The sequence below is a fragment of the Lagenorhynchus albirostris genome, chromosome 5 (genome assembly GCF_949774975.1).
Source record: "Lagenorhynchus albirostris chromosome 5, mLagAlb1.1, whole genome shotgun sequence".
NCBI lineage: Eukaryota > Metazoa > Chordata > Mammalia > Artiodactyla > Delphinidae > Lagenorhynchus > Lagenorhynchus albirostris.
Genome location: NC_083099.1, coordinates 88,014,270 through 88,033,739, shown reverse-complemented (window position 1 = coordinate 88,033,739; position 19,470 = coordinate 88,014,270). Strand labels below are relative to the sequence as shown.

Genomic DNA, 19,470 nt, shown 5'->3' with positions numbered 1-19,470 from the left:
CTTCGGTGACACGATGGCAAGAATGCTGAGTGTTGTTAGTGAGGGCTAGCGAAGCAAACAAAGGCTGGTGAGTGCATTATTGAGAAATTTACCATGGAGTCCAGTCTGGATAGGAAGGCAGAAAAGCCAGAATAAGAGTAATGGATTTGGAGATAAGTGTTAGAAAACAAAACTTGGAAGATGAAGAGTCAATTCAATAATGATGGTAAACTGGTAGGAAAACAGTAAGCTAGTTTAGAAAAAGCTCTTCAGTGAGAAATTCCCACTGAGACTGGAGGTCCACAGGAGGTTGGAAAGTATTGATGTTGTCAAGGTCCTCAAGTAGTAGAATGGAAAAAGTGTACACAGAAATTCAAAAGAAGACAGGTTGTTAAATGATGTCTATAGCACAATGATCTAGAAGTAGATACACCCAGCCCTGTTCCAGGTAGCACAGGTTGAAGAAGCAGAAAAAAAAAAGAGCTTTCTATAGAAGAGGATGCAAAGAATCTTAAACTTTAGAGAAAAAGTTATGTTTTATTTAGTTCAAGAAGGTAGAAGTATTAAAAGTAAGGATATGGGGATGTTAGTTCATGATGGAACAGGGGTCCTAAAGAGTCTCATGAAGAAAATGAACAGACTGGTCAGGAATGGAGTGAGCCTAGGGTGGTGTTAGGGAAACTAGGTAAGGTGGTTAGAAGTAATGCTGAGTTTTATGTTAAGGTCTTTGAATGTTGGTCAAAAGAATTAAGGTAAGGTGATGGGGAATTGTATTAATAAAAGAAAACTCTTTTTCCTCTCTGCTCTACTCACACCAATTTCTGACATCAAGTGTGGTGGTGGAGAAGTGGGGGGTTCCCAGACAAAACAATTCTCCAACCTTCCAGAGTAACTCCTACAATTCAATTATGACACTAACTACCTGGTGTTAGCATAGGTCCTAAAGATTAAGGACCCAGCCCCACAAGACAGCCCCCATTTCAGATGCTCATCACAAGTTCCAGGTGGTCAACTGTACTTCTGACCAATCAGCTATAAATTGAGCATTTCCATGACCCTCTCCTGGGGTTCAATAATTTGCTAGAAGGGCTCTCAGAACTCAGAAGAAACACTTAATAGAATTTACTACTTTATTTTTAAGGATACAACTCAGGAATAGCCAAATGGAAAAGTTGCATAGGGCAAGATCTGTGGGAAGGGGGACAGAACTTCCATGCTGTCTCTGAGTACATTACCCTCCCAGCACCTTCACATGGTCACCAACATGGAAGCTCTCAGAGTTTAGAGGGTTTATGTTTCTGTTTTTGTTTTCTTTCTGCGGTACACGGGCCTCTCACTGCTGTGGCCTCTCCCGTTGCAGAGCACAGGCTCCGGACGCGCAGGCTCAGCAGCCACGGCTCACGGGCCCAGCCGCTCCGCAGCATGTGGGATCTTCCCGGACCGGGGCACGAACCCGTGTCCCCTGCATCGATCAGCAGGCGGACTCTCAACCACTGCATCACCAGGGAAGCCTGAGTTTAGAGTTTTCAATAGAAGTTTCATTAAGTTTGTTACCGAGTCCAAGCTCGCTCTGCTTGCCGCACAACAGGCCAATAAATCAGGAGATAAGGTGTTGAGGCAAGGAATAGTGACTTTATTCAGAAAGGCAGTCATCTGAGAAGATAGAGGACTAATGTCCTTGAGTACCATCTTATTGGGGCCTGGATGCCAGTTTCTTTTACAGAACAGAGATGGGGAGGAGGTGAGGAAATAAAGTAAAAAGGCCATATGTCTTGCAAAACATCTCCTGGCTTGGCCAGCCTCAGGGAGGGGATGTGTTAATTTCTTCTTTCTTGCAGCCATTCACAGGTGGGCAGGGTCAGAATGTTTCCCTGTGAGCTAAAAAGGGCACTTTCGTTTAACATTTAGGCACAGGGGCAGGGTTCCCCGAGGGAGGCCATTATGTATGCTTATAGCTATAGACAGCACCCCTTTAGTGATTATAGTAACAAAAAGCAACTGACAGCAAAGGTTAAAGTAAGAGAAACAGATCGAACATGGAGTCAGATTTTTTTCTTCCCTGTTACAAGTTGACATAATTGATTAAATCATTGGTCATTGATGACTAAGTCAGTCTCCAGCTTCTCTCCCCATCCTGGAGGTTGGGAGTGGGGTGGGACTGAAACTTCCAACCCTCTAATCACTGGGTTGGTTTCTCTGACAACCAGCCCAAATCCCCCAGTCACCTCATTAGCATAAGCACACTAATGGTTGAAAGGGGCTTATTATAAATAACAAAAAGCACTCCTCAAGAGGGAAGAGATATGGGAACATATGTATATGTATAACTGATTCACTTTGTTATAAAGCAGAAACTAACACACCATTGTAAAGCAATTATACCCCAATAAAGATGTTAAAAAAAAAAAAAAAGCACTCCTCTCACCCATGTCATTCAGGAAATTCCAAGCATTACAGGACCTCTGTGCCAGGAACTGGAGAGAAGAACAAATGTGTATTTCTCATTATGTCACAATTAGTTTTCTACTATTGCTGTAACAAATTACCACAGACTCAATGGTTTACAACAACACAAATTCATTATCTTTCAGTTCTCTACATCAGGAGTAGAGCACAGGTCTGGCTAAAATCAAGGCATGAGCATTCCTTTCTGGAGGCTCTAGGGGAGAATCCATGTCTTTATCTTTTCCATCTTCCAAGCACTGCCAAATGCCTTGTCTTATTGTCCCTTTCCTCTATCTATAAAGCCAGTAACTTTGTATCTCTCTGACCATTTTTGCCCACTATGCAGCAAAGCCAATCTACTAACACCAGGTTGTGGTGAAGGAAAGTACAGGCTTTACTGCAGGGCACCAAGTAAGAAGAATGGGCAACTCATACAACTCAACTCTTTTCCCTCCCTTCCATTCAATAATTATTTATTGATTAATGATAATATAAAAGAAATGGTACTGGATATTTCAGCAACCTGAGACACATCCATAAGAATCAAAGGAATAATATAAAGTGGAAGTAAATTATAAAATTTGCCCAATAATTTAAAAAGTCAGTTATGTTATTTCAACCTTTGCCATTTGATCTTCGCCCACACATTTTCTTCTCCATTTTCTGTCTTCTTTTAATACCCCTCTGCTTCTACCCATATTTTCATTACTTTTTTTGAGTGTTTCTCTTTCCATCCCTTTTCATCCTCTTACTCATGTGTCTTTTACCTCCTGTTTCCCTCGGTTTCCTATGTTACTATCTTTTAGCACACATTCAAACCACTGGGGGAAGAAACTATTTTGTTCTAAAATACTAAAATTCCCCTGAATTCATTTTCTCCTTTCCATCCACTTTATCACTGCTCAAGTTCACACTTTCATTCTCTCTTCTCCCTACAACTTCCTTACTAAATTTCTGCTTCTACCTCTCCTAAATCCCCTGACAACCCATCCATCCTCACCTTTACACTGTTCTATGACTTTCCTAGCAAACCTAACCTTGTCATTCCCCTACTCGAAGTTCTTCAAGTGTTCACATGACATACCAGATAAAATCCAAACTTCTTTATAAGGTTTAAAAAAATTCCTTCCTACCTACCTAACTTCATTTTTACCTTTTCCCCTAACTTCCCTTTGCATGTTACCCTCTGGCAGCACAGAAATACTTGTGGTTTCATCATTCTCTGTCATGTCTCTGTAACCTTCCAATTGTCATTCTTATATCCCCTCAGCTGCTTTCATGCCATCCATATGGCAAACTCCTAGTTATTCTTTAAAACTGTTCAAATACTACTCAGCCATTAAGAAAGAATGAAATCTTGCCATTTGTGACAAAATGGAGGGAACTTGAGGGTATTACATTATGTGAAATAAATCAGATGGAGAAAGACAAATACCAAATGATTTCACTCATACATGGAATCTAAAAAAAAAAAAATGCATGGTGGTGGATGGTAATTAGATCTTTGGTGGTGATCAATTTATTGTGTATACAGATGTCAAATTATAATGTGGTACACCTGAAACTTATATAATGTTATACACCAATTTTACCTCAATTAAATAAAAAACAAGGGGGGCTTCCCTGGTGGCGCAGTGGTTAAGAATCTGTCTGCCAATGCAGAAGACAAGGGTTCAAGCCCTCGTCCGGGAAAATCCCACATGCCGCGGAACAACTAAGCCCATGCGCCACAACTACTGAGCCTGAGCTCTAGAGCCTGCGAGCCACAACTACTGAAGCCCGCGTGCCTAGAGCTGGTGCTCTGCAGCAAGACAAGCCACCACAGTGAGAAGCCCACACACCACAACGAAGAGTAGCTCCCGCTCTCCACAACTAGAGAAAGCCTGCGCACAGCAACAAAGACCCAACACAGACAAAAAAATAAATGACTGTTCAAGTGTTACCTTTGCTGTTAGGGTTTCTCAGTCTCTTTTAGGCAGACCTGAGACTCATCTTCTGCTCTTTGCTATATTGTACATCCCTCCACTGTCTGCAAGAATACTATTATTGGGGCTTCCCTGGTGGCGCAGTGGTTGGGAGGCCGCCTGCCGATGCAGGGGACCCGAGTTCGTGCCCCGGTCTGGGAGGATCCCGCATGCCGCCAAGCGGCTGGGCCCGTGAGCCATGGCCGCTGAGCCTGAGCGACAGGAGCCTGTGTTCCGCAACGGGAGAGGCCACAGCAGTGAGAAGCCCGCGTACAGTAAAAAAAAAAAAAAAAAAAAAAAAGAATACTATTATTGGTATTTGGGGTCAGGACTTGAGTTTTTCCATTCCCAACACCTTACGTAAACTTCAGCACATAAGAGCTCAATCATCTTTGCTCGATTGCCCTACCCTTTTATTTAACCTACCTGAATATCAGTGCCTAAAACTGTATTCTTTGGAACTCTAGTGCCCCTACAAAGAGTTGTATATTATAAATAGAGTTAGCCTTTAGATAGCTATGTGATGTATGTTCTCATTGTAGGTTTAAGAGAGAAGTTCAATTCTTCTTTTCCCAAGTAATCCTCTTTTTTTTTTTTTTTTTCCGGTACGCGGGCCTCTCACTGTTGTGGCCTCTCCCATTGCGGAGCACAGGCTCCGGACGGGCAGGCTCAGCGGCCATGGCTCACGGGCCCAGCGGCTCCGCGGCATGTAGGATCTTCCCGGACCGGGGCACGAACCCGTGTCCCCTGCATCGGCAGGCGGACTCTCAACCACTGCGCCACCAGGGAAGTCCCCAAGTAATCCTCTTATCTTTTAGTTTCATAATGATTCTCAAGGGCAATCAAGGTCTGTAAAATAAATCTAAACAACCTAATATTTCAAATTTCTATTTGCCTTTACCATGATCTAGATCAGGAACATCAACCAAAAAACACCCAAATCATACGCATATATGACTAACACACCAGCCTAATTACCTCCAAATTTACTTCTTTCAAACCCGCCTCTGCTTAACTTGGATTATTGTCAATGAAATAGAACAAATTTTGCTCATTTGCCTTATTGCTTTTATTTCTATTAATTGACAGACTGATGTGGGCTCTGTGATTTTAAACAGTTTGACTTACAGAAAAATAACTGTTATAAGGGAAAGTTTTGGGAAATAGTCACCGAAAAATACAGCGTCAATCAAAGTTCAATCAGGAAAACAGAACTATATTATGTCACCTAGGGAACTTAATAATAGGGTATTGTTACACAGGGCATGAAGGGGAGGCTCCATGTCAAAAAGGGGAACACTGAGGTGATTCAGAGATATGTAACGTAGGAAGCCGTTACCACCTTAAGGCTAGGGAAACAAAGGGAAAATTTTGGGTTATTAGAACTAAGAAACTCAGAGGACAGATCTCGCTGGCTAGGGCATGGGTCTTTGAGAAGTAGGCATAGCCTAGCTGGTGCTGGTAACTGATGTGTTGTGATGAGTCTGGTTCTTACAATGTAAAAGCGGGAGGCTGGAGCCAACTGCTGATGACAGGAAGAAGGGCTATTGCTACTGAGGTGATGCTGATAGCAGGAAGCAAACAGGATGGAACAAATGTCTTCTCCCCAACCCCTACCTACCACCCTCCCTCTAATGACTTCTGTTGATCGAACCTATCAATAACTGGCAAAGAAGACATATGTTTGCACAGCCCCAGTCCCAGTATTAAGAGTGAATATGGAGTGGAGAGATTATAGCTTAATAAGTAGCACTAAGAGCAATTAAATCAAGAGTGTTAAGCCATGGTCAGTTAGAGTAACCATCTCGCAGCTTGAAAAATTCAACATGATCATATACTCAAGACCTTAAAAAATTAATATTCTTCTGTTGAGTCTGTCTTCCATTAGATATGCACTGGAGTATGCTATGTCACTACAATTATCATTTAATCATCCAATCTGGGAGCTATATGGCAGATACGGTTCTAGGTGGTTGGGTTTCAACAGTGAAAAAGTAAATAGGTCCCTGCCCATCTTTGGGGAACTGTCCTTCTAGTGAAGGGAAAACAGACAATATATAAAGATATAATGTGTCACATGGTGAGTGCAATGGAGATAATAAAGCAAGTTGTGTGTGTGGGAAATAGGGATTGGAGATGGGGACAGCTCTTTCATATGGGGTAGTCATAGATGATCTCAATGATAGAATGCAATTTGAGCAAAGACCCAAAGGAAATAAGATGGAGAAAGCAGTATGAATATATGGGGGAAGATCTTTTCAGTAGGAAATAGCTGTATTTGATTAAAGTGGGTGGACTTTTTTGTGGGTTTACAGTTTGTTTTTAACTATTTGCATAGTTCTGCTATAAAAGACTGTGATTCTAGCTGGGTAACATCAACTTACTGTCAAATATAGTGCCAATTCAAACATTCCACAAAGCATTGCTCATCTCTTCCACTGAGGGAAAAGCTATACTTCTTCATGTAGCAGGTTATAAAAAAAATTGCTGATGGTAAAAGGACTAGCTGAAGTACATACATAATAGTCCACCTCTACTAAAAAATACTTCTTTTAGAGTCAGCTATGAAATTCTAGTAGCCTCAAACCTTTAATTTGGATTATTTGAGTAAATGTAAAATGCCCCAAACTGTACATAATTATGTCTTTTTTGAGATGTCGACCTTCATTTTTTAGTTGAGCTAATGAAACTCAATAATTGGCCAACAGTCTTTAAGGCATAAAGTGGGACGGACACCATCAGTACTTTTAACCCAAAACAATGAAATCACTGTTGGCATTAGGATTATGTTGCTTTTTGTTCAGATAATTTTTTTTCTTGGAAAATACGTGCATACTTTGGGTTCAATGGTGCCAGAAATATTAATGTTAGCTATGATTAAGTTTCCTTCAACCAATTTGTCACTCAAACAATAAAGGTGAACTTATCTGTAAGTCAGATGCCTGAAAATGGTATAACCCAGTTATACTCTCATGTTAAAGCCTTTTAAAAAAACAACAATAATTCTGGCCCTTGAAGAAAGTGAGTTGTACCACGTAATATAAAATCTTTTTCTGTAGCTAGTAATAATTTCCTACAGGAAAGCTTGAGGTGGGTATGTCTTCATTTGAGGAGAATGTAATTTGAGACTGGACACTTAGAAAGTAGAAGTTTGAGTTAACTCAGTCAACTTGTTTTTAACTTTTTAAAAGGAATCTTGAGAGGTCAGTGGTGTCTACTGGAAGGCAAGAACTTGGTTCTGGCGGCGAGACCACCACACATGGCTTGTAGTGTTTGCACTTAACTTCTGTACCTAGGTTCCTCTGGCTGTCAAGTAGGGATAATAGTAATTTCCTGCTTTGACTTCTCTGGCTGAAGATGATACATTAACACAAATTATTATTATTAAAACATAATGCATGCATGCACGTAAAACACCAGCGTGGTGTTCTTTTCATGCTCATATAACATGTATAAATACTGCTCTTCCATGCACTCTTCACTTTAGGTCAGAGGAGAATAGCATGCCACTAATCCAATTCTCAAAATATGGAGGAAATATATTCTTTAAAGCTCCATATCATCCTTTTGAGAAGCACTAAACCTGCTAATCCCTCAGGGTCTCTGTAGCAATTGCATTATGGCCCCCATATTAAGCCTTTGGCACCTTTTCAAATGTTGGCTAAATTACTTTTTTCCTGGAGACTAGAACCATCAGGGGAAGGCTACGGTAATGAAATTTGCTAGGGACATTAAAATTTTGGTTGTTTAACATTTAACTGAGTATCAACAACGTGTTAAAGTGCTATCTAAACAGATAATTAGCTACTCGCTGCGCAGTGGGCTCTGTCTAAATTTAACTGTGAAATTAGGTTTAGGGAATGCGAAAATAGGAAAAGAAATTTTCTCAAGGGAAACGGTGGTGTCAGCACAGCTGAGGAATGTCACAATAGCTACATTTCGTCAAGTATGATCGTCATCAGGGCATCTCTAGGAGCAACGCAGGACTAGGTTTCTTCTTAAGTGCATCCTGAAACTAGGTGATGGAAAGGAGTGGTTGCAGGAGACAGGCTTAGGGGACGACAGAGGCAACAGGCATAGACTGCGAGAGAGAAAAAAAAGGGGTGGAGGAAAAGAGGTATTTTAACCCAGCGCTGGAAGAGAGGTTGGGAGGCGGAAATTAAGAAAGAAAAAAGAGCGGCGGGCAGGGGGTAGAACTGTGTGTAGCCTTGGAGATGAGTAAAACATTGTCAGTCAGTGGATGGAGGTCGGGGAGACCCTAGTGACTGAAGGGGGAGGACAGCGTGATCTTGGTGGCAGACAAGCATTAGTTTAGCTGCGACAGGCGGCTAAATCCTTGTTTGACTTTCTTCCTATTGGAGCACATTTGTGGCTCTCTGGAGGCGACGGCAGGACCAACATAAAATTAATGGTGTCAGGACTGAGAACCTGTGTCCTCTGCCTCCAGCCCCCTCTCAGGACAGTCGAAACTGTCCACCACCCCCGCAGAACCGCCGATGGCTGTGGCTCCAAGGTTAAGCCACCAGGGCTGTGCGTGGCGGGCAAATGAAGAGGTCAAGGCGAGCAGCTGCCGGGGTGAAGGACGGTCGTGGTGGTTCACGGACGCTTCTCTCACGGGCACGTGTTTAGCACTTCCCGAGGTCGCTTTCCCGCGATCAGTTCATAGGAAAACAGGCAGTGAAAATAAAATTACACGTGCGAACATGCAAATGAAACAAAACCAAAGGAAAACACCACGGCACTACAGGCACTCCAACCGGGGAAATCCAGGCCTCCTGTTGCCAGTCGCCGGGGGAGGATAGCGGACAGCCTGGCGGTCAAAGAAGCGAGAGAGAGAAAAGCAAACCTTCTGGGGCCCCTCTCCTTTCCCGGCTCCGTTGACCCTTTCACCAAACTGCCCACCCAGAGAAAGGGGCAAGAAAAACGGCTGTGCAAACGTGCCTCGGCAGACTGGGGGGGAAGTGGGGCTGGGAAGAAAGGAGGGATTCGGAGAGCTCAGCTGTCCCGGGAAGCAGGAAGGAGGAGAAAGTCTCTCCTTTCAGCCCTCGGCGAGGAGGGAGATGACTAGTCCGGCACACTATGTCCAGCTTCCCAGACAGGAACCTTTAGCATGGGCAACGGAAAGACAGCCCCATCGTGCCTTCCCCTCCCCCGCCTCTCGTCCGGTCCCCGCCAGAGGGAGAGCGCCGCTCGGGGGAGCCTCGCTGCGAGCTGGACCGTCCCACCGCCCTCCGCCTCGGTCTGAGCAGGGGCCGCGGTGGACCAGCAAGGGGCGGAGTGGGCGAGACCATTGGAAACGCTGGGAAGGGGGACGAAGCAGGAACGCGAGGGGCGGGGCCTACTAACCTATTCCAGATTTTCCTGTCCTCTTTAAAGCCCTGCTTTCGGAGAAACCCCGTTATCAAAGAGGAGAAAAGAGATTTTGGGTTTTTTTGAAAGGGGAGGGGCGTGTGTAGGAGGGCGGGGTGGGAGGAGTCGGGCTTTCACGCCCGGATCAGACGTGAGCGCGAGTTGCGCGGGCGAGTCCCTGCGCTCTGAGGGTCGGCTTCCTCTCCCCCTCCCATGCGGGCGGGGTGGTGCGTTCCGAGTTCCCAGGAGTTCGAGGCGGGCGGGTGCCGGTGGGGGGAGGGGAGTGGCGGTGGTGGTGCCGGCGGCGGCGGCGGCGGGCGGCTCCCGCCTCAGCCTCTGCAGTGGCGTCGGCGACGGCGGAGTTGAAGCAGCCGCGAGTGCTCGGCAGAGTGTCAGCCGGCGGTGACGGCTCAAGAACTGGCAGTTAGGGACGCGCGCACCGGACCTTCCGCCGCCGCCGCCCACAGCCAGAGGCGCCGGGGCCCGGGGAGCCGGGGGGCCGGAGAGCGAGCTGGCCGGGGGGAGGGTGGGGGATGGCGCGGACCCTGGGGCCGGCTCCGCTGTGTCCCGGAGGCGGCAAAGCACAACTTTCCTCCGCTTCTCCCCCCGGGGCCGGGCTCCTGCTGCCGCCCCCGACGCCACCGCCGCTGCTGCTGCTGCTCTTCCCGCTGCTGCTCTTCTCCCGGCTCTGTGGTAGGTGAACCTCGGCGGCCGGTGCGGGCTGAGGGAGGCGCGACCGAGGGTCCCGGGGCCGCGGCCGGGCCAGCGTGGGCCGCTCTCCCGGGCGGGAAGCGGTTGTGTTCGGCGGTTGGCTGCGCGAGCGGGTGCCGCGGACTTTGGCTGGAAACTTTTCGCCGCGCCTGGGGCGAGGCCGGGGAAGGGCCGGGGCCGGCGACTGCGGCGCCGGCCGCCCGCTCTCCTCGCTCGCGGCCGCGCCGCTCCCCACGCTGCGGGCTGGGGTTCGGCGACGGCGCTTTCCGCCCGGACGCCGAGTGCTTCGTGCGCGTGGCTCCTCCGTGTTTGCTCCGGGGACCGTTACTTCCTCGCCTATTCGCGGAGGAAGCCGAGAGCGCGGACTTATGTGCTGGGGCTAAGGTGACGAGATGCACGTTTGCCGCCTCCTTTTTTCCCGGGTGAAACTTGAGCTGTGAGCCAGGATACCTTTAGGGACCAGAGCTCGACGGAATGAAGCCTTCGGGTTCCCACACCTCATCGCCTTCCACCCTGGAGAAGCACCATGTTAGCCCACGCTGCAGCATCCCCTACAGTTTTCTTCGGTCCTCCGGCCACTTTCTGCCCTGGCAGCCTCTGGATCGCTTTGCATTGAGTCCGTCGCTGCCTTCCAGTTTGTGGGACGTCTGTCTCACTGTGTTTATTTTAGCAAACGCTATTTGTCCTCAGGACTTCGATGTATGTGTAAAATACCTGATTGCATTGACCGTGCCCCAGCTGTTCCGATGAAAACAAGCCCCACGCCTCTTCCCTTTCTTCCCACGTTGTCTTACAGTTTTGTCATATTTGGGAGGTAGTGTCTTTGTAAGTTCACTTCCTAGGTATCAGAGACTAGAAGCCTACTTGTTAAGAATAGCTTTAAAAAACAGAAAAAGAAAGATCTCCGTTTCATGCAAGAGAGGTGGACTTAAGTGATCCTTAATGGAAGGCGGCGATGTGGGAAAGTAAGGCCACCGGTCTTTGGGGACTGGCTCTGTCTTTTGGTAATACCGGAACACTGCAGGACGTTATTCATTCGATGACTCTTACTTGGTGAGGAAAGTGCAGAAGGAAAACTTAGGCTTGCTCAAAGCGTGTTTTACCTGAGACATTTTTACTTGTACCTAAGTCTGCGTTGGATATCAGTGTTTAATGAAATCTTAAATGAAACCAGGAGTTTTACCAGTATTTACTACAAGGAGAGATGTGTGCGGATTTATTGGATGGTGTGATTTAGAAGAAAGAGAATCCTGTACCCCTGTACCGTGTAGGTGTGTCAGGCTAGCTGGTTATGAGGGAGGCAAAATTTTCAAAAGATTGAGTGCCTCTTATAGGCTGAGAATTTCCACTACCAAATCACCGTCACGTTTCAAGCACTGTAATGACACGTTCTGATTTACAGAGTATAGCATGATAGATGGCATGTTAACTAATCTACATTGTTTCTGTAGTCCCTCTCCCCAGATGTTTGGTTCCACTACATAAGTCTTAATGCTGTTACCGCTTTAGATTGATGCGAGATTCTAGATTGAATTTGTGTACGTTCTTTTCCATTCAGGAGGGTTGTGGATTACAGTTAGGTGGGAGGAAGGTGGGAGTGGATGTTAACAGTTTACTGTTCTGACTTAGATTGTGTTAAGGACTGAGAGAATATTTGTATCTCCAGTAAAGTTTTATCTAGCTAGGCAAAGCCCCGTAGAAGACTGAAGCAAGGTAATATGTACAGTTAATACAAGGAAATTGAACCCGGGTAATAATTTCATAGTGAATGTGCAAGTGAAATGTTGATTACTTTTTGAAGGAACACATTGGTTTTCACATGGAAGAAGAAAAGACTTAAAAAAAATCTCTTCAATAATATGCTGTTGGAGGGATTTGATATTTTAGAGTCCTAAAAATTCAAGTAGTATAGGCAAATGGACTGTGATTTAGAGAGGTGTAAATTAAAGTTTTTAGAGTCAACTCAGCTTGTAGTTGTAGAGACAGACACTAGTTTTGTGTCACTGTGCACTGCTCATTTAAAGAGCTTCCTTTTTTTGGGCTTATAGTGTTATAACACCCTAATTTGTGAACCCTTATGACAAGTTTTTAATATCAACCTGTATTTTAGAATTCAGTCTTTGAATATGGCATAGTTGTCCTGATTTATGGAGACTTAGTAAGTATGGAAACGGAATTTTCTTGTAACCTGTTCGTTGGTCTGATATTCATAGTACTACTTAACAAGGTTTGGCACGTACTGATGTTTGAGTTGTTTATTTATTTATTTATTAAAATTTTATTGAGGTATAGTTGATTTACAATGTTGTGGGAGTTGTTAGTCTTAGAGTTGAGAAGATTTTTAGGCTTTAAAGAGATGACTATATGATTTGTTAATCAGAATGCTTTACTTTTTTTTTTACCACATACAGATTTATTATTATTATTTTTTTGCTGCTGATATTTTTGATATTATGCTTACATTTAGCATGGCCTTAACTATGCTACACTTCTGCAATATCATCTATTAGCACAAGATAATTTTTATGTCATGTTAATTTTACTGCTGTAAAAACCCTCGCAGTCAAACTGGTAGACATGATATTCTGTAAGCTATAAAAAATTAATCAGATTTGCTGTTTTGAGGGTGTACATTATCTGTCTTATTTGAAGAACTGAAATTTTAAAATGAGAATTTTACAGGTTAACCAACTGTCAGGGTTGATTGGTTTTTTGGGTTTTTTTTGTGTTTTTTTTTTTAAAGCCTAAGAAAGTCCTAGGTGTAAAGGTCAAGAGAACTAGATTTTTCAACACTATCTGACTTGATATAAACCTCATTTATTTAATTATGGAAGTCCATATTTCTTTATAATGGCAATAATCAGTTCATAGGTGATCAGATTTATCTTACTTTCCCTTCCAACATTTTTTCTTGAGGAGTAGAGAATATTAGGATACGGTATTGATGAAAGAGAAGGTAGACTATTTGACCTAAGTTCCAACTTTTTCCATTTTCAACAGGGCTATATCTTAAATGGATATTTAGAAGGTGATGGAAAAAAGATCTAATATGATGATTGAACAGCACTTTCAGAACTCCCTGTGTTCATGGCGCTTGATAGGAACTTGAGGACATAAAACATGAATGAGGCAGAGTCCTGGCTTCAGGGAGCTTACAGCAGTATGATAGACATAACGTAAACAGATGGATAGGACAGCTTAGTATTTATGATAGAGATCTGCATGAGGTGTACTGTGGGTTACCCAGAAGAAGGATACCTAACCCATTAGGTAGAGAGAGATGTTAGTGTAAACTGAGAAAAAAAATTGCTTAAAAAAATTCAGTTGAGTTAGATTTTCTTATTGAGATTAGACATTGTGGTAGGTGGAATAAGTTTGCTCTCTCTCTCTGCAGTTTATGATTTAGATGCTAAATAAACAGTTTTATTCTGAAAAATGACTGCCACTTACTAGCTGTGTGAATTGTTGGCAAGTTATTTAACCTCAGTAAACTTAAGGTTTCTCGTCTTTTCAAAAAAAGGTTAATATCAGTTTGCCTATAGAGTTCTTGTCCTCTTGCCTGTAGAGGATTAAATGAAAGAATAAAATAAAACACTTAGAATGCATGGAATGTACATTCAAATTTTAGCATTTATTTTATTGCACATTATAAACCAACCAACCTAATATTTGTCATTCTTAAATTCTACGCTGATGACTTGAATAATTGAGTTTTCAAGTTGATTGACTTGCCGTATTTGTACTTTATGTCTTTCAGTGTATAGCCTAGTCAGTGCTCTTTAAATATTTGTTAAATTTACCTCAGGTAAATAATCAGATGACCAACTTTCAGAATGTTAGGATATAGTGAAATTAACTCAATGGTGTAGTTGTATGGAACCTAGTTGAATCGTCCCTTAATGATGTAGAATGCATTTTAGGACTGGGCAGTTCTATACGATCACCCAGAATGTTAGTGGTTATATTGAAAAATGTGGAGTTGAAGAGGGAGTCATGATTTCACTTCTACCCTATGAAGTTACTGGTAGTTTCAGGTTGGAGCCTGTAATACATATTGCCCATATGAATCTTTCTGCATTCAAAACAGATATAATTGGAAAGTGAACCAAATTTAAAAGGACGCAAAAAAGACCAAATTTTCCTTTTTGCATTTAGCTACAGAATCAGAAATAGGAATTGGAAAAAACTGGGCAATTACATATTTGTGGGTGTGTGTGTATTTACCGTTTTACCTTGTTTAGTCAGGCTTTTTTATATATATATATATATATATATATATATATATACTGATTTCAGCAACTGATGCACATTTTGCATCTGTATAGTTAAGGAATAGAACTTACGGCTTCTTGCCTATTATTTGAAAATTGTTGAAGAGAAGCTGGCTGTGATACCCTTGTTAAAAAATAGTATTTTGGCATTCTGTAATTTACCCCTTAAAAAATTAGTGAGTTAATAATATATTGCTATAGCATATTCTGTAATCTATTAAAGTCCTCATAAAATTGACAGTACTGGCTGTATGGTTTGTGAAAGATGTGGCATTTGATTAATAATGGCTATTGTGTAAATGTCGGATAAAATCAAATAACCTTTAAGTAAGTAATGGAATTATTTTGTGTACCAGGAACTCAGATCTAAAAATCTAAGCACCATTAATGTCATACTTTTGATTACCTTTTATATTTTTATCTAAAATTGTCTTGCACCCATATGCTTTCCTAAACTTATGATTTTTCTGTAAGGCTCTGACATAGTTTAATTATTTACATAAATAAAGTTGTGTATTTAAAATTTAAAATTTTAGTGAGGGCTGCCCCCTATAAGTCTAGATACAGCCATATTGCAGGTACTATAGTTGTTTTGGAAAGGATATTGTATTGCATACTTATATTATGACTTTTACATGTTCTCTTTAATATAACATCCAAGGAGGTTATTTTTCTTGTAACCCTATTAATTGCCCAACATTCATTCTGCTAATTAAGATCAGTAGGAAGTACCTTGTAGCGTTATGAGTAGATATTCATAAACTGGAATTTGAGGCATGTGTAAAAACATACCAGCTCATAACTGGTTTAAATGACTAAGAGTTTATAGTATGCTTTTCTGCGTTTCTGACGATTATTTTGTAGGTGTAAGATAGTAAATTATACATGTGACTCTATAGATAGGAGAGGTTGTAATAGTTTCTTCTTTTTTTTTAACTTTACTTGTTTTCTTTTAACTTTAATAGTTAAAAAAAAAAAAAAGAAAGGGACTTCCCTGGCTGTCCCCTGGTGGTTAAGACTCTGAGCTCCCAGTGCCGGGGGCATAGTTGCAATCCCTGGTGGGGGAGCTAAGATCCTGCGTGCCACAGGGTGCTGCCAGAAAAAGTACAAAAAAAATCAAACTTGCTCTTTTAGATAGGTTGGCTATTGTACCAGTAGAGGCTCTTTACTTTAAGCTCTCAGGTTTCTTCAGAAGAAGTAAAATTTTTAAAAGAGGGTTGTCTATAAATCACTATTCTCAGCTAGCCAAGGTCAGCAAATGTAGGGTACGTGGATAGGTTCAGATCCTAGTTTCTAGGAAATCTTTTTCAAAAGAACATTCCAGGCCCCGCTATGGACTTACTGGATCAACATTTTTTGCAAGTGGAGAGTGGGGAGTGGAGCCTGATGATTGGGGCATTTGTATTTTGAGTGACATCTTCAGATGATTGTTTCTTCCCTGGATGGGTGCTATTTTTACAGCATTTTTATATATGATTTGACCAGATATGGTCATTATTTTGTTCACTGTTGTACCCTCATGTGCTAGGCATGTAGTGGGCACTCAAATTTCTTTATTTCAAGTGCTTAATAGAAAAATAAAATTTAGTCTAAACCAGCACTGTCCAATAGAAGTAATGTGAACTATATACATAATTTTAAGTTATGGTGCCACATTAAAAAAGTGATAAAAGAAACAGGTGAAACTAATCTTAATATACTTTATTTAACACAGTATAACCAAAATGTTATCATTTTAGCATGCAGTTGATATTAAAGAATTGAGGTATTTTACCTTTTTTATTTTTGTAGGAAGTCTTTGAAATCTGATGTGTTTTACACTTACAGATTGTTGTTTGGATGAGCTATATTTCATGTGCTCAGTAGTCAGGTATGGCTGGTGGCTACCATATTGGACAGTGCAGGTCTAAGTAGGTTATGCCCTTCTCTAGCTCTTACTCATAAGGCCTAAAATGTTATTCCTCTTCCTACCTACTCATTCTGAAGCGCCCAGTTTAAAATTAATTTTCTCGGTAAAGCCTTGCCTTACCACTTCTTTCATACAGTGAGCTTTTCTTCTTTATAAAGTAGTTACTCTTTTTATTCATTATCTAGTAATTTAATTGTAAGTTGTTTTGTGGTGTGTGCTCTTTGCAGTAAAAACCTTGCCTCAGGCTTCACTGTATGTCATCAGCATGCATCACAGAATAAACACAAGTTTTTTTGTAAACTATATAGGTTTTAACATGTCAGGGAGGAAGAAATTTTTCTCTACCCTTCTAGGTTCTTCTGGCTGGTCTAAGAGTTACATTGACATGAGACAGATTAACAGGAGAAAATCAAACAAAAGTTTAAGGGCATGTATACATGGAAGAGACCCAGGAAAACTGCCGGAAACCCTCACCTTAAATACCAACTTCCGCTGAAGACAAAAGAGGGTACTGGGGGTGGCGATTTGGGACTTCAAAGGGGAGAAAGGCAATTCACATGAAGATGGAAAAGCAAATGTTTGGTAAACAAATTTTTGCTGGGCCTTGCAGAGACTACGGGACACAGAGTGGACTCTGATCTCTAGGCCCTGCTGAGTTTCCCCACCACACTTAGCCTGTACTTTTTGCAGATATCTCTGGTGATAGCTCAATTCCAGGAATAGGCCCACTATCTAAATTTTTTTAAGCAGTTAGGGGGAAGGTCAAAGTTTCTTCCTGAGTCTTTTGGGCCTTGATTGTTTTCAGCTCAAAATAATCGTGTGCCAAAGAGACGTTGTGGGGTGGTAAGTTTTGCTCCCAAACATTTGCTTTTTTTTCCCTGTTAATAACTTTAAGGAATTGACCAAATTTGCTATACAACAAAATGGTATCAAGAGAATACTCGGTTTATGATTTCATCTTCCATGTTGAAATAAAATAATAATGCAGAATAATAGCTGTAATAAGTAACTACAAAAACTTTTCTGGATTTGACTTCATTTCCTATCTGATGCTAGCTATCTTTCAAATCCTTAGTCCCTCGAGCAAATTGTGTTCATTTTTTCATGCTTTTAAGTTTAGAGCAATGTTTGCCGAAGTGTTTAATAGAACACTAGTCTCAGAAGATATGTTTTTGGGAGAAAGAACTGTGGTTGAATACACTTGGGAATGGGAAAAACTAACCATCATGGAAAGTCAGTATGTGCATTAGTTTATTAATGGTTTAGGAAATTCTTTAGTAAAATATTCTCTTTTGCAGTGTAATTAAACAACCTGTTATGCTGCAGAAGCTTTGTTGTACAGGACATGCTATAGGAAATACATCCTTAGAGAGCTTTGTATATTTGATATTATGTTGACGTTGCTTCTATCTGTACCTTCCAAGATAGGGGAGGAATGAATATATATATATATATATATATATAATATACATATAACTCATTTATTTAATTAACTAGAAAAGGTTGATAGGCTTTAAAGACGTTACTTGGTGAGAAAATTCTTTGTTGGCTTTTCTTTTTTCCAGAAATTCCTTTTGCTTTCTTTATCTCTGTCTCTTTACTCGCCGTTGTGTTACCCATTTTGAATCTGAGGTATTTGCGAAATTGACCTAGGAGGAATACAATTCTTCCTCTTTGGTATGGCAAAATTAGCGGTGTATTATTTACCCCGGGATATATGTAGTTTAAGCAGCTTCTGTGGGATATACCTCACTTTATGTATAACACATCACACTCTGGGTCTGAGTTTTAGGAATAGAGTGGGTTTATTTAAGATAGCTATTCTCTTTTGTAATGGAAGTGTACCAGTGCTGTTATTGGGAAGGACATGAAAAAATCAAGAGGCAGATATAAAAATAGGTATACACAGCTAGGACTCCAACTTAGCATTTGAGAACATTATATATAATTAAGAGCGTGCTGGACTCTTCTAATTGCTTCATTTCAGAGGAAATACAAAAGTATTAATGAAATAAATGTTAGTACTGGGAAACTGTGGTAAGATGAATTTCATATAGTGACTCTTTCTATGAGTTATCCATGATAGACATGATTGTTATTACTAAAATATCTGAGGCCATGGGTTTCAAAACTTATTAATATGATATCTAATTTAGTCATAGCTACTGTGGGGTAGATTAAGATTTCATTTCACAAGTGTCCTTGTCATTATGAACTCCAAACTCCCTTCTAATTTGATTTAGATTAGAGATAATCATTCATGGTTGTAAGTTCAATTTAATGTTAACTAAGTCAGACAATAGTCTATCTTTTATTTAAATCTGCTTAGTGATACCCTGGTTCCTTTATTTTAAATGCACAATTTTTAAAAAGGCTCTCTATTTATTTATTTTTTACTGAAGAGATTCAGATGGGAGAAGGTACATAGCTAACAGTTCTATCCTTCTCATTGAGGGCAGGGCTAAAACGTTATAGCATTTTTCACTAAACCATGAGTCTGCATATATTAATTGCTGTAGCAGCTACTGTAAATCCAAATCTCTGATTTCTGCTTGTTAAACTTAAAGGAGGTAAAACATTACCACCAACAAAAACTTTGAGGAACATATGCAAATAGTGCAGATGTATTGAACATCAACTTTTATAGTAGCTTCCCTATTCCTATAAGCAATTCTGAGGTTATAAATATATGATTATTTTGATGACATAGTTTCATTTGCCTAGTCCACATTAAAACCAGAGTGAATTTTAACTTTGAAATAACAGTAAGAAACTCTTCTTAAATTGTTACCTTCTGTTTGTTGTACACTAGTACAGTGTCAAAGATTCGTTATTTTTCTTT

At 41.4% G+C, this 19,470-nt stretch overlaps 1 protein-coding gene across 1 annotated transcript in view; it reads left to right on the top strand.

Moving 5' to 3' along the window:
* Window positions 1-10,270: 10,270 nt before the first annotated feature.
* Window positions 10,271-19,470, top strand: part of NECTIN3 (nectin cell adhesion molecule 3) — a 130,237-nt gene continuing 121,037 nt past the window's right edge. Inside the window, exon 1 of the mRNA XM_060149048.1 lies at window positions 10,271-10,430. Coding sequence (XP_060005031.1) covers window positions 10,271-10,430 — 160 coding nt within the window. The remainder of the gene's footprint in view (window positions 10,431-19,470) is intronic.